The 16,427-nt window shown below is 38.1% G+C and overlaps 1 protein-coding gene across 4 annotated transcripts in view; it reads right to left on the bottom strand.

Annotated features, from left to right (window-relative positions):
• The window catches only part of STAM2 (signal transducing adaptor molecule 2), a 68,665-nt gene extending 60,056 nt beyond the window's left edge, over positions 1-8,609 (bottom strand). For 2 of the 4 annotated variants that reach the window (XM_037850523.1, XM_037850524.1), the window contains exon 1: positions 8,117-8,609. In XM_037850523.1, the coding sequence (XP_037706451.1) occupies positions 8,117-8,156 (40 nt within the window). In that variant the 5' untranslated portion in view covers positions 8,157-8,609. The remainder of the gene's footprint in view (positions 1-8,116) is intronic. The other 2 variants (XM_037850525.1, XM_037850522.1) reach the window with 1 other exon arrangement.
• Positions 8,610-16,427: the final 7,818 nt, after the last annotated feature.

The following is a 16,427-nucleotide window of genomic DNA, read 5'->3' on the forward strand; positions in this document are numbered from 1 at the left end:
GGCACATAGGGAAGACAGAAGGAAAGGAGTTAAAAAACACATCAAAATCACCTTTTATTGCCTTTTGTAATTTAAACCATCTATTAAGAAGGCAAAAAGTTTAGGGCCGGCATTTATTCCTGCAAATTCACTTTCTTCTTGGTTGATACTTCCAAGATGCCGTCTGTAATCCTATTAGGGGAGAACCATGATCCCTCCAAAGTCCACAAAATGAACATGCTCATCTCCATATATACCCTTACAACAGGGAACAGGGTATAAACATAAATCCAATGGGTAAAATTTCTATTGTAATAGACATCAGGAAGCATTATATGCAAGACACTGGTGGCTAGGAAAAAGGAAAAATAAGGCCCCCAAGTAGCCACTAATATGTCAAAAACTTACAGATGGAAAATCAAAAGCAGTTAGGCTAGACAAGTGATCACTTAACCTCTGCAGACTGAGAAAATCATTATGCATATCATCTATATGTACCTGAAGTACCTTTATGTCTCACAAGTGGTTAAGCAAATCACCAATTAAACATTGAAGACGTGCCTTTAAATCCAGCTCTTAAACTTTCTAGGCTAAGGACTCGGAGTCGTTCACCCAGCTCTCAAATCTGAATTCATGTTCTCATTTGTAAAATGGAGATTAAAATGGCTGCCATGCCTAAAAGAGGAGCTGTGAAAATTAAATGAAAAGAAGAAAAACAGACAAAAGACTTAAACTGGTACTTCAAAAACAGTATATCCACTGGCACTGTGGGATTGAGAACATCTTGACCAAAAGACGGATGCGAAATGAAATGAAATAAGGCTTCAATGGCTAAGAGATTTCAAATGGAGTTGAGAGGTCACTCTGACGGGCATTCTTACGCACTATATAGACAACATATTTAGGTTTTAATATATTGGAATAGCAAGAAGTAAATACCTGAAACTACCAAACTCCAATCCAGTAGCCTTGACTCTTGAAGACGACTGTATAACAATGTAGCTTACAAGGGGTAACAGTGTGACTGTGAAAACCTTGTGGATCGCACTCCCTTTATCCAGTGTATGGATGGATGTGTACAAAAATGGTGACAAAACCTAAATGAAAAATAGGGTGGGATGGGGGTGATTTGGGTGTTCTTCTTTTATTTTTATTTTTTATTCTGATTCTGATTCTTTCTGGTGTAAGGAAAGTGTTCAAAAATAGATAGGGGTGATGAGTGCACAACTATAAGATGGTACTGTGAACAGTTGATTGTACACCGTGGATGACTGTATAGTATGTGAATATATCTCAATAAAACTGAATTTAAAAAAAAAAAGAGTATATCCATTTGACAAATAAATGTACCCTAATGGTGCCCAACATAAACAGTCATTAGATAAGTACATATTAAAACCAATTAAAAACCGACTATAACAACTAAAATTTTTTAAACTACATACACCACAAATTACTGATAAATTTCTGACATGAAATTTGATGTAATATGATCTAAAAATAAGTAGGTGGACCACTTCAGAATATCAATAACTTTCAGAGGATACCTGTCCCAAGTGACCTTACATTCAATCCCTACAGTAAAAACACTTACTCATTTCAAGAACTAAATCTAATAAAGAAATAATGTCCAAAATATACGTAAAAGAAAAAAAGGAGGTTCTGTCCCTTCAACTTTCCACCTTAAGTGGTGTAAAAGTAAAACACTACACATGCTAGATTTCTTTCCTAAATACCTAAGTGAAGGTTTTAGAAGAGAATGTTAAAATAATTCATCTCACAACATATGAAAACAATATAAGCTGCTCCAGATAATAAAACGTCCCTTTTAGTTCAAATGAACTAAAACTGATAGTCACTACAATTCTTAATGCTGCAAATGAAAATCAGTATACATGTTCTTTCAAAGACAATATTCATTGACCAAGAAAAGTTTGTGGGCTTTCAAACACAATAATAATCTCACTGAATAACAATTTTTTTCATTCTATATGCTATTATCATTTTAAAATTACACTAAAGAATAGGGGAAATTGTATATAATATTTTAAAATCCTTCATCATTTCTCTTCATGCTTTTATAAGAGAACCATTAAATACAGTTCCTGAGCTTGCATTAAAAGTCAGTCAGAACTGTAAGTACTTCACAGATCTTCTGTTTTCAAACATCCTTAACTAGAGGAATCTAAAGCATGTAGTCCTCAAATGGAACAGTAATAGCTGCAATAAACAGATCTCAATGATAAAGCAATGTAAGTGTTCCATAGGGTGTGGAAGGAATAGAGAGGTGTTTGTCCTTCAAGCAGAGGCAGTTATAAAATCCACTAAGAACATAATGTCAAGGGTCATTTAAAAGAAGGGAGCTATATTTATTATTTAAAAAAAAAAAAAAAGCTGGAGATGACAATAAGCTAATATGAAACTCAGTCCTAAGAAAGAAAAGATAAGTGAAAAGAAGGTTAGGGTAATACCAGAAGATCTGATTTCTAGAATATTCTTCAGATGAAGGGGGTCAGACAAATGTTGATTGGCTAATATTTGTCAATAGGAAAAAGATTAAGCAAAAACAAATTTTTCTTTTGTAACCATATAGCTTAGGCCAAGTAAGAAACTGAGGTGAGAGGGAGAGGGGAAAGGGTCAGATCTGGGGACATAAGGCAACCAAGGAGGGGGAAAAAATAACAGAAGATGAAGAAATGATATATCCCTAAATTTTATTTTGATATCTGGGTGGATATCTGATGGATAGAACTATCAGTTGTCCAGAAACCAGAATTTGATACTTTACTCTACATACCTATAAACAAGGTTTATTCTTAACATTCAGGACACTTTTGAGAATCTTTCAAAAGCAGTGCTAGAAACGCAAACACCTAACTATACTGTTCTAGCACTGCATTACAAATTCAGTTTCAGAAAATCATTCTCTTGCCCTCTTACCTCATTTATTATTTATCTTACTTCCAAAGCATAATCTAATTAATCTTTGAATTACATGTTATCAAGGAATAAAAATGTATATTTTTAATTATAAATTTCATCAGTTGATGTGAAACAAAAATATGTTCTCTTTTCTCTTAACTCCTAAAAGACCCAAAAAGATAAAGAAATTTCTTTTGATAATGATTTTTAACCAATCTATTCAAAAAATTCACATGAAAGAACAAAGGTCAAAAATAGTTAAAATCATAAAGAAGAAAACCAAGACTGGGGGATTTGCCCAACCACTGTGAAGGCTACTGAAATTAGACTGTGGTATTGGTGCAGAGATAAAGAGATCAGGGTAGGCAAACAGAAAGCACAGAAACAGGCCTCATATACAGATATACACTGTATGAAGGAGAGTGTGACAAAACAGTGGGGAAAGAATAGACAATTCAATAAATGGTTATTAGACAATTGATTACTGTCTACTGTCAACTGATTATCCAAAATCAAATCCCTTCTCAGACCTTACACAAAAATCTAGTCCATGTTTATTAAAGACCTAACTTTATAAATCATAACTTTAATAAATCTTCAGAAAAAAAAATATAAAACAAGACTCTTATAACCTTGGGTAGGAGAAGACTTTCATAAAGAAGAAAAATAAAATCAGAGGGGAACAATAAATATCACTGAATTAAAACTTAAAATTTCTTTACAACAAAAGATACCAGAAACAAATAATAAGAAGCAACAAACTGGGATATATACCTACAATTCATATAACCAATGAAAGATTAGTTTAGAATATATATGAAACTATTAAATCAATAAAAAGAAAAATAATCAACCCGAATAATAAGCAAAAGTAATGAACAAGTTACGGAAAAGGAAAACAGAATGAGACCAAGAAACATATGAAAAGACCTTTGCTCAATTTCACTCAATTCAGGAAATGTAAATGTAAATGATAAACTGTTTTCCACACATCAAATTGGCATAAATTACGAAATCTGACAATGCCCAGTGTAAGTGAAGACACGAAGCAACAGGGACTATATTGTACATTACTAGTGGGAGTAAAATCTCAAACAAACACTTGGAAGGACAATTTTGCACTATTGCCTCCAGAGGAAAAAGTGTACCTACTCTTTTCCTACAGAGCTCCCCTTCAAAATACAATCTCTAGGGAAACTATTGTTCACGTGCACAAGAAAACGTGAATAAGAACTTTCACTGTAGCACTGTTTGCAACTGCAAAAAATTGGAAACAACTTCATGCCCATCAATAGAAAAACAGATAAATAAAATGTGGCATATTCCCAAAGTGGAATAACACATAGCAGTTAAAAGTAATGAACTAGAGTAAAATATCAACATAACTCTCAAAAAATGCTTAATGACAAAAGCTGCAGAATGGTAGATAAAAATGACTCTTTTAAAATAAAGTTTAAAATATGTAAAGTAATACACATAGTATATTTGAATGTATAGTATATATATTATAAAATAGAATTTATATCTGTTTGGAGAGTGGTTAACTCTGAGAAAGGAGGGAAAAGAGGAGGACCAGGTAGCTGTTTAAAATACCAATCAACTTCAAATATATCTTGTACGGTTTCTTAAATTAAAAAAAAAAAAAAAATCAAGTATGGCAAAATATTAGCACTTGACAGAGCAGGAAATTATGTTATATCCTGTAATTTCAGCTCAAAAATATTTCATACTTTAAAAAATTACAAAATATATTAATTAAAATTTGTAACTCTGAAGGTATTAGGATTATTGGTAGCATGCAAACAAAATGAGGTTTAGAAAAAAATGCCTGTTAAGACTACCACTCTCATCCATAACCTTTGATTTAATTTTTTGCAAAGATCTAACAACCTAATTGTGTTCAAGAACCAACTTTATAAGCAAATATTACAAATTTGAATGTATAAGTCTGAATGTACAAATTTGTATTATTGAAATGCTATCAATACCTATTTTTATTTTCCTATAAAATTTCATTTCAGAAAAGGATTCCATAACTGAAAAAGTTTGAAAGCCACTGTACTGCCCCAACTGCTTCCATGTCAAGTTCTTCTAACACAGACAAGCCAAAGACACAGGAATACAAACATTCAAATTTCACTGGGAAAAGTTTCTTTTTAAGATAAAAGTTCACACTTCAAGTCACTAAGTTAGAAGTTTTGTAGAGGTAGAATTTGAGCTCAACTTTCTAGGACAAAAGTAAACCTATCTAAAATGAAGGAGATATCAAGTTTTTGGAAAAAAGGATCAAAAGTTTAGCAATGGACAGTAAATGGCACAGAAACAAAAATTAGCAAGAAAGATTGCCAGGCTTGAGTAAAGGGAATAAATATACAAACAAAAACGGAGTCAGGGAATAGAACAGACAAGTCACAACTTAGCAACCAATGCAGTGAGACTGGAAAAATTGGTACCGAATATAAAATAAATGACATCTTCCCTTTTAACACCAACCACTAAACATTCCTACTGAGGTTCTGTCCCCCATGTTTCACTTTCTTCTTGGAATTCTCCTTGGAGTTCTCCAAGAACCACTGCCCTCAACCAGGCTCTTTCCCCTTTAAGACTCAGGCCTCAGTAGGGGGTGGAAGTGGAGGAATGTTTTCTTCTTTTCCCCCTTAGCACAGCTTCAAAGGAATTTTATTAAACAAAACAAAAAATGAATCCAGATTTGAAGAAATCAATAAATACAGTATTAAAGAGCTCTAATGCTACCCTACTTAGCTTACCCTTCAGGGTTTGTAGATTCCAACCCCAAGAAAAGATAGGAACTTGCCAGAATTCCATTCTTCCTAACCCTTAGCTGGTTTCCATTTGACAAATTACATACCATCATCAACTTATGAATGCCTTCCTAGACATTCATCAGCTCAAACAGAGAGAGGAGCTTCCGATCGGGGTCTAAGGAAAGGGTCTCTTCCCCACTTGAATGATGTCAACCTCCAGGTGAGGCTCCACATCTACCAAAGGAGTGTAGTTTCACCTATAAAGCCTTTAATTATAAAATGACCATTATCATATATACAGTAAGAGGTGGTTGCTTCCTGCCGGGGAAGTGCTGTTAGGAAAGGAGGGAACAGGGATAGTGGCAAACATCTTTATAGAGAAAGCTCCTACCTGAAAGTCCTTGTCTTCCCTTCAATGAGGACTTTTAAATAAAGCATCTCAGTGTATTTCTGGCACTATATTTACTACCCATAATACAGTTATCTTTTTTTCTTTTTTTTAATACATGTCCTCCATTAGACTAAGTTCCTTGAGGGCAGGAACTCCTAGTCTATTTATTCAATTTTGTGTCCCCAGAACTTAACAAAAAGCTTGACACACAGTAATCTTTGTGCATGTTTGGTGAATGAACAGTGAACAAATGTACAGCAAGAATCAGAGTAGGTGAAAAAGACAACAGCAAAGACTGTAAAGGAACACTCCTGTAGACATCTCAAGTCAAATAATGACTAGCTTTGTTACTTAACTATTTCAAATTAAAAAGAGCTTTAAGATCTGAAAAATGTAAAACAGAATTATTCTGCTATGATACAGATTATGTTAAAGCTAACCTGAACTCAGTATTTCATTTCACTTTTGCTATTAATTCCATTAATTTGTCTACAAGTTCCAGGTGGACCTCAATCAAACGTGCTCTTTCATTCAGTCATACCTGAGTTTCAGCTGATGGCACTGCCTATGAAATAATTTACATACAACAGAGTTTTTGGTCTGAACAACAGTGCCTCTGTTACTAAACTATGCTCCACTAAACCATGCAGGAGCCTCAGGAGCCGCAGAGTGGAAGATTTAGATAGCAAAACTCAGCCTACTACTTAGCCTACTTAGACAAGAGAAGTTTTCAATCACAAAACAATGGGCTTCTGGGAATGATTGCTCTTGAAGAAACAATTCCACAGTTTTTAAGTTTTAAGATCATTTTTCTTATTCTATTTTGCCCTCTCTGTTTTATTTCACTGGGACAAAATGAAAATCGTTCTTATTAAAATGTACAACTCTCACAAAGGTAAAAAACTGAAACAAAGGAAGAAATTATTGGGTGTTCCAAAAGCAGAACCTCAAAAGGCTGCATTCCAGATTTATGAGCGACACCTGTGTTCTATTATCAAGAAAAGAGTTGAATGAAATAAGGGAAATGCGGATCTGAATACTACCTGAAGGTCAAGATGTAATTATATTTTAGCACTCCAGGAATACAAGAGGCTTACAACATTCATCTTATTTGACTTTCACATATTTGACTTGAATACATCTATGGGATCACATAATATACCAAAAGAGGGAATTTTCTAGAGTCTCCTCATAATCAGAAAAATTTTAACCATGGAAACAGGGAGATTGCTGTTAGGATGTGCTCTATCTGTGGGTCTGAGGCAATTTTTAGCCATGCTTTTTTCATTCCACCAAGGCCTAAAACTCTACCTAGGGTTGTAAACTATTGCTAAAAAAATGTTTTCTTAGTTTATGTTACTGTTGTTCCAGTGCTCAAAATAAGTGCTTACGTCCCTTCCCTCTTTTTCTCATTCTACCGTCATTGAGAGGCAAACGCTCTTAAAACTTTAACAATACTTTATGCTTGTTGTTTTGAACTGTTTTGAGATTCTAGGGTTGACATTTTCCTTTTCATACTTTTAAGACAGAAAAACAAGTCCCGTAGCACCTGCGCCATCCGAGGATCAAGAGTAACACCTTGAATAAATAAATCCTGAAGCCGCACTATCAGGAATTGGACGTATGTGTATATAAGCAACGTCAAGTGAATTTCCCCTGTTTAATGGGGGCGAATCAAGGTCTCTAATGTTGGGCTGCCCTAAACAGCAGGGTCTCCACTACTGCATCATCTCCCTAAAAGGAGGGTGGGGGGCTCAATAGCCAGGATAGGGAGAGCAAGAAGTTCGTTATCACCAGCTCCTCAATCGCTTAATTAGTCCAGTCTCCAACGAGCCCCACGCTCTTCTCTATTCCTGCGCTTGGCGAAGAAAACCGCCGTCTTCCCGGTCCCCGACCTCAAACAGGTAGGAGGCTTTCTCTAAACCGCTGGCGACGCGCCCAGGTTGCCCCCCGAAAAGTACGGGCGCGCCCCTTTCCTCCTTTTGCTAGACTTCCTAATCCCTCAAGTCCCCGCCTCCCACTTTCTACTTGGGACAAACGTTGGCCCGGCGCCACTTACCCACGTCCTGCTCAAAAGGGTTGGGGGTGAAAAGAGGCATCTCGCCGGTATCCGAGCCCTAGTAGTTGGGGTCTGATTGAGAGTCCGCAGCTGCTCTCGAGTCGGTGACCCCTGGCCGCGGCTTCCTATCCACTAGGCTCCGGCCACCGTCCCAGCACTTCCGCCATCGCACCTGCCCGGCTCCCGCCTGACCCGCAAACTCCCGGTCCGCCGCGAGATCGCCTCCCGCGTCGAGGTCTCGCCGGCCGCGGACATCCTCCAGTGCCCCTGTCGCCGCCGGCCGCCGGAACAAGGCGGCAGACGGGGTCCCAGGTTCCCTCAGGGGTCAGGCGATCGTTCTGGCCACCTTTCCTTCGTTAGGACCCCGGCGAGCCACGGAGCGGGGACCTTCGGAGCCGGAAGTTGTCGCTCCTAGAACTGGGCGACGCCGGAGGCCCGGAAGCTACCAAGTTGGTGGCGGATCGGTAGGGTCCCGGTCACCCTCACCCCCACCCCCCCGGTTTTCCGCGCGGTGCAATCGGCTTTGACGGCTGCGTCCCTTTCTCTAGTTCACTTCGTTCCTGGGCGGCGGAACTAGTCCCTAGCGGTCGTGGCCTGGTGGCTACGTTCCCGTCACAGTCTTGTTGCCCTGGAAACGGAGCCGCCGACGCAGAGGTGGCTTTGATAGTCTGGGGAGGGCCTGGCTCTGCTCCCGGGCGCTTACGGTGTTGTACCCTCCTCTGCACTTTGACCCGGCGGCAGTAAGCGCCCAGGACAGTGGTGGAAGTAACTATGGCTCTGTAGGAACTCCCAGTTTCGTTTTTCATAGTGTTCTTCCCATGAAAACATTGCTTGGCTCTTGGAATACAGGGACGAATGAAGCCCAATCACTGCCTTCGAGAATTACTGACAGTTTTATAGGAGCAGTTATACGTACATGACAACATATGAAGATCCTGATATATAGTAGAGATCATAAACTCAAATTCCTATGGGAGCTAGCCAGTTACTTAAAATGAACGTGAAAGTACAAGAACCCTTCCCAGCCATACACTCCCCTTTCCTCTCAACCCTGCTTCATTTTCTTTATTTACTTATTTGTAATTTACTTACTGTCCGTCTTTCCTGGTTAAAATATAAACTCTGTTATCAGTTTTGTTTACTGATATATCCTTAGCATTTAAAAGTGTCTGGCAACAGGTGCTCAGTAAACACTTTTCTGCTATTGAACTGAACAGCACATATAACTAAAATGACAACTATTGGTAACCTTCAGCCATTTGTTGAAATGTGGGCCCATTATATTAGCACTTGTAATACTTCAATGATTTTTAAGTGTTGAGAACTGCTTCGACATTTTAAACAATGGGTCAGATAAAACCATTTTGTAACTATTAGTATAGAGTTTATATTATAGAACAGAGAACCCTTACACATATAATAATTCAGAAAGATGACAGCATTTTATATTATAAAGATAGGTGTCCAAATGAGAAGGGAACATTTGCAGGTGAAGGCTGGTTTTCAAAAGACATTAAAGCTAGGATGTACAAGATATGTTTGGAGACTTTCTGGATAGGTTTGTCTAGAGCTAAGGCTTAATGTTGGAAAGGAAAACCAGGCTAGATAAAGGTAGGAGGAAGTAGTTTGGGAAGAGCCTTAAAGAGCAAACTAAAGAAATTTCTATTTTAACATATAAGGCATTAAGGATTTGAGAAGCAGACTAGTATAATAAAACGGTTTCCAGACTATTAATCTGGCATCAGTGTTCATGCTGGATATGAAGACACACACCCAGACAGAACAATTTAGGAGGTTACTGTAGCACATGAAAGCCCTGAGAGGACATACTGTCCAAGAGTTTGTACTGAGATGAAAGCAGAGGTTTGAGGATTAGCTTTTGGAAAGCATTCCCATTTTAAAAAGACTCTTTTAGCTCTTCTTTCTCTGTAATGGCAAGAATACCTAAGAATTTATGGGTATTTAACTTTCTATGTATGTACTCAGACTTTTGATGAGTTCAAACAGGTTTTTGAATAGTCACTAGAAGCCAGACCCTGTGTTAAAAACGCAAAGAAACGAATATTGTTCATTGTTACTACACCTAATGAAGTAACTGTAGAATTAAAAGATATGTTGGCGTCAACTCACAAATTCTGGTGTGCAAAGAAATGCAACTTTTCATCTTTCTGTAATACCACCTCTTTTGAGCCCCTGTCTCCCTGATGACAAAATACAAAATAATCTTACCAATTTCAGATAAAATCAGTCTCTTTAAGGCTTTCTTTATCATTTTGGGTTTATACTTCAACAAATTTGTGATCTCCTTACCTTGGACCACTTTCCCCCCATACCCATACCAAGCTGATGGATGAATGTATTGTTCAAAGCTATGCCAAGTGTGAGGATTTCCCCTCATTGCTGTCTTTCAGAGCACACTATGGGCACTAACAGTCCACATTAGTAAATTCAGCTGATCCTTACAGGTATTTGCTCTTCTCTGTATCATTGAGGTTTGTCAGAGACTCCTCACTATCTTTTTTTTTTTTCTCACAATTTTATTGAGATATGTTCACATTGATATAGAAAGATATTCTTTGGAATGTCAAGATGATTAAGGTCTATACAGTCAGTGTCCAGACAGGAGACAGAAACCATACTAAATTGAGCAGATAATTTAATTGTTAACCATGTACAAATTAACCACTGAAAGAGTAAAAGGAGAATTTAGAGGTGGCAACTACAGAAAATGGCTCCCACCCCTCAGGTTGAGGAAACAAAGGAAAAACTTGAAATCTTAGAGCATCAGGGACTGAAACTCAACTTGAGAAAGGAGTGCTTCTTGGCTGGTGCTGGGGTCTCTTATCTTTGAGGAGGGGATCCTGTGGGGCTATGACTCAAACTTCTGAGGAGGAGGTGCTGACTTTTGAGACTTCCTTAGACTTGCCTTGTTTTTCGTGGCCTCAACAGTCTTGAGGAGTACTAGCCAGATATTATGTAGAATGTTCCCAAAGCTGGCTTCTGTGATGTTTTTCTCATGATTAGACTAGGGTTATGGGTTTGGGGGAAGAGTACCACAGAGGTAAAATGCCCTCCTCATCACATCAAATTAGGGGTACATGATATCCGCATGATATCTGGTGATACTAACTTTCATCACTGGGCTAATGTAGTGTTTGTCGTTTCTCCATTTTAAAGCTAATATTTTTCCCTTTCCCTACTTATTCCTATGATGTGTCACTAAATCTAGCCCCCTGCAAAGGGGTGGGAGGAAATTAAGCACAACCTCCTGTAAAGGGGCATATCAAAATATGTTATTTGTAATTCTTCTGTAAGGAAGATTTCTCTTTTCTTCCATTTATTTATTTGTTAAATTATATCAGTATGAAATATTATATAGATGTTTAGATATATATAATTATAGTAACATATATAACACAAAATTTCCCAACTTAACCATTCTTAAGTATACATTTCAGTGGAATTAATTACAATCACAGTATTGTGCTCCCATCAACACCATCCATTACCAAAACTCTTTCATGACTCCAAATAGAAAACCTGTACCTATTAAGCAATAATACCCTGTTCCCCCCTCCCTCCAGCCCCTGATAACCTTTAATCTACTTTCAGTCTCTGTTGATTTGCTTATTTTGTGGATCACATACATTTATTTTATACTTTGGGCTGTAGTCTAATACATTTGTTGTTTGCTTGTTTTTGCTCAAATTGTTCCTGTTTTGGCCACTGGGAGCTCTTCCAGTTGGTTTTTATGTCCCTATTACATGTCTCCATCCTTTTGTTTTTGAACACTTCTTCTACAAGTTGCTCCATACTCATCTTGTATTTTCCGTACACCAGCCTTAGAATTGACCATTTCTTAAAGGAAGCCTGCTTCTAGAAGTCTTTTTAAAACTGCCATAGAAGACTTGCAGCTTTATTGATATACTCTAAGTGGGTAGTTGGCTAACCTGAGCTTATCATTTTCTTCCTTCAGCACATTGATAGTAATAAACACCAATAACCCAACACTACAGTCCTTATAACTACCTTGTCTTCATCTCTCTCAAATGCTAGAGGTAACACAGAAGCCAGTGAATGCCCTTCTACCCCCAATTTACCATGGTTAAGAGTCTTAGTAATTGTGATGCTCCAGAATTATTCTCAAGCTTTATCTTGCATCAGAATCACCTGGAAGGCTTGTTAAAACACATATTTCTGGCTGTACCAGAGTTCCTAATTTGGTAGGTGTGATGGTTAGGTTCATGTGTCAACTTGGCCAAGTGATGGTGCCGTACCAGAATTCCTAATTTAGTAGGTGTGATGGTTAGGTTCATGTGTCAACTTGGCCAAGTGATGGTGTCTGGTCAAGCAAGCACTGGCCTAACCATTACTGCAAGGACATTTGTGGCTGTTTAATAAACCAGAAAGCTGGTTTATTAAATCATCAGTCAATTGACTGCACCTGTGACTGATTATATCAACAAAGTGCATGTCTTCTTTAATGAGAGAATTCAGTCAGCTGGATTTAATCCCAGTCAGTTGAAGACTTTTAAGGGAGAAAGAAAGAGTACCTTCGCTGCTGCTTCAGCTAACCAGCGAAGCATTTCCTGAGCAGTTCATTGAACACCTTCATCGGAGTTGCCAGTTCTCTGCTTGCTCTACAGAATTTGGACTCGTGCATCATCCCCACAGTTGCGTGAGACACTTTTATAAAATCTTATATTTACAGATATCTCTTGTTGGTTCTGTTTCCCTAGAAAACCCTAACTAATAGAGTAGGTCTTGGGTGAAGCCCAAGAACATGCATTTCTAACAGTTACCTAGTTGATAATGAAGCTTCTAGTCCAGGGACTACACTTTGAATGAGTGTGCTAGAGCATGCCAGGGGTTATCACAACCTTGTTTACAGTAATGGATTCCTTGTTGCTATCTGGTTGGTAAGGGATCTAACTCCAAATTCCATCCTAAGGATCTCCTTCTTAGGGCAACTTCTGATAACAATTAGTTAGTTTGGGGTCCCCAGAAACAGACCCTGAGACAAGGATTTGAGTGCAAGGAGTTTATTTGGAAAGTGCAAGAAACACCAGTGTAGGGGAGCAGGGGAAGTGAGAGAAGGAAAGAAAAGCTAATGAAGTATGCATTATCAAGACCAGTGTGGGCAAATGGAAGGTAATCCCACTGGGAGCCAGTATAAACACATGCCTCAGAATTATTAGCCCCAAAGAATGAGGGTGCTGGGGTATTTATACACAATTCCAGGAGTCATTGGTAGAACGCTGCTCTCTGGGGGCATTACCTCCTTTTCATGTAGCAAAGTGGCTTTAGAAGTCAGAGAAAGCCCGTAGGCAAAGACACACAGTTATTGGCAGTAGGGGTCAGGTCAGCATGCCCAGAAGTGGTAAGAATGAGGAGATATGTACAGGCACTAGCCACAGCTGTTATACCAAATTCCATGGAAGCCTGAGAAATGGAGTCCTAATTCTGGATGGCTGTCTACCCAGCAAAACCTTGAGGAACAACTATTGGACGGTAATCTCTGCAGAAGTAATAATTATAGTATCCAGCTTATTCTGCTTTGACATGAAGTGTTTGAGTCAGGATTAAGCACCGAGACAGGTCTACACCTATGTCAGTAGCTACGGGGCCAAGTCGGTGTAACCCCTCACCATCCTTTCTACTCAACAACCCCAGGGTCTCTTGCCAGGGCCCACACAGCCAGTTCTCCTTTCTCCCTTGCAGCAGGCCGTAGAGACTCCAAACTGCTTTCCTTTCTTCTCAGTAGTTGTCATCACCTACTTTTTCCCTCCCTTGAGATTTGTCCTCTCATCCTCATCCCTATCCTGGCTGTGGCATGGAAGGAAATCTTCCAGTTCACCTACCTCTTAGTGCCCTGAATATACCCATGTTCATCCATTTTAAAGGTTTAACTCTCACCCAGTCAGTGCATCATAAGAAGGAAAAAATAATGAGATATAACAAGTCTTAAGACACCAGGGAAATATCAGAGAGATCATACGATATTTATACTTTTATGTCTGACTTATTTCACTCAACAAGATGTCTTCAAGGTCCATCCATGTTATATGTATCAGAACTTTATTCTTTTTCGCATTGAATAATACTGCATTGTATGTTTATACCACATTTTGTTTATCCATTTGTTGACAAACACTTAGGTTGCTTCCATCTTTGGGCTATTGTGAATAATGCCACTGTGAACATCGGTGTGCAAATATTTGTCTGAATCCCTGCTTTCAATTATTTTGAAAGCAAAACATTGGTATGCAAATATCTGTTCAAGTCCTTGTTTTCAATTCTTTCGATTTCCAACTGTTTTTATGTTGTGTCTCACAAAGAAAATGATAATATTTTTTAGGTACACAGATATTTGGAAGAGACTTCTTTAACCTAATATTCAAGGTATCCTGTTTTATAGAGTTTCCACTACTGGAATGCCCTCTTCAAGCTCTCTCCCTCCCCCACAACAAATTATATCCATTCTCTTGTTACTGCAAACCTTCCTGACCCAAGCAATTTTCTCCTTTCTAAAACTGCTAGAGCATGTTAGTTATTTTTATGCTTGTGTCTTTTATTAGATCATAAGTGCCTTCCATCATTTTAATAAATCATTCGTTTAATTAATATTTATTAGGGCCACTTAGTGAGGGCAATACAACCTCTTGGAACCAATGAGTGTACAGCATAGCAAAGTACTCTGAACATATTAACATCAGATGTCAAATTTAATTTATTGACTTTCATTTTTGCCCCAGTGTTGGCTCTCTTTTTCTAATTATTTCTTTTCTGTCAGAGGCACCACAGTGTTTTGAACAGAGGTACTGGAAACCTTGGAATAAGCTCTGTCTCTGCTCCTATTTTTCCAAATTTTTAAATTTAATTTTTAAACCTCTTTCTTCAGACTTTCTTATTGCTCTTTTTTTCCCCTTCCCTTTGACATTGCCTCCATTAAATCTTAGGTTCTTGTTTCCTCCATGCCTTCCATTTCTTCCCCTTGAACAAGTCACCTCATATAGGGACCAAGAAGAGGCTGGGGTCAACTTCACGCTGTTAACCGGGTCACTGGTCTGTAGGCCTCCATCCCTCCAAGAAAGGGAGCCTTTTTCCAGTTACCTAAAGGCGTCTTATGGTCTAGCCTAGCCTGCACACACAATCAACTTAATTATCCTTAAACACCACCTTTACAGTTTCATTCCCTTACTTGAGAATACATTGGATTTTGCCTGCCCCCAAAAGTTGAAGCTGGAATGTTATTATCTCTGGTAAATTGCTCATTTTTCTCTTCCTAACAACCTTGTTTTCCAAGGCTTAAAGCATCAGTTTTTAGAATTGGATGAAATTTCAAATCACAGTCCAGCCATTAGTAATTATGATTTTGGGCAAATACTTAACCTCTAAGAAATCCAGTTGCCTTATCTGTACACCTGCTTCATAAAGTTGCCGTGAAGATTAAATGGGATCGTGAATGTTAAAGTCTTAGCAAACTATTTTTCATATAGTGAGTGTCTGATAGTGGTAACTATGGCACTTACAATAGAACTTTCTGTGATGATTGATATGTTCTACATTTCTGCTGTTCAATACACAGGTGGCTGTTGAGCACTTGAAATGTGTTTAGTGCAAATGAGGAACTGAATTTTAAACTTTATTTCATTTTAATTAATTTAAAATTAAATAGTCACCTGTGCCTAGTGGCTACCATATTGGACAGTACAACTCTAGACAACATTGTGTGGAAGGAGAAATCAGTTGAAGGAAAAATAGAAGTGTCTTCTGTCTGTATTATTTGAGCTTTTTTATCTTATGATATTCACATTCCAAAAAATGCATGCTTTCTTCTTTGACCTATCTTCATTTTTAACTCTTTTCATTTTTCACGTCTGAAAATTTAAGATCCAATTCAACATCTGTCTTCCCCAGAAGCTTTCCTCAGTTGGTTCCATTCTACGTGTCTTCCTCTTCCCTGAACCTTCTTTTGAACATATGGCCAGCATTGCACTATTTAGCACTTAACAGTTCTCTAGCCTTTCTTTTGTGATGGTTATAACTCACTAAAGCAGTATCAGTATCTGTGCAGTGTTTTATTCTGTGTTCCTTCCAAAGCCTATTGCTCACAATACAGTAAACATGAATAACCCTAAGTTAGATGATTACCTGTACTTTTCCTCTCCGATTCACCGCTCTCACCTTCCAATCCCTTGCATCATTCTCCAGAAGTTGGCCGAAAGGAACAAAGAAGTGCCCAATCAAATATCCAATAAAATACTTAGCGTTTTCTTTTCTACGTTTGAATTACTTTAGCTTCTGCACT

The sequence above is a fragment of the Choloepus didactylus genome, chromosome 9 (assembly GCF_015220235.1).
Source record: "Choloepus didactylus isolate mChoDid1 chromosome 9, mChoDid1.pri, whole genome shotgun sequence".
NCBI lineage: Eukaryota > Metazoa > Chordata > Mammalia > Pilosa > Megalonychidae > Choloepus > Choloepus didactylus.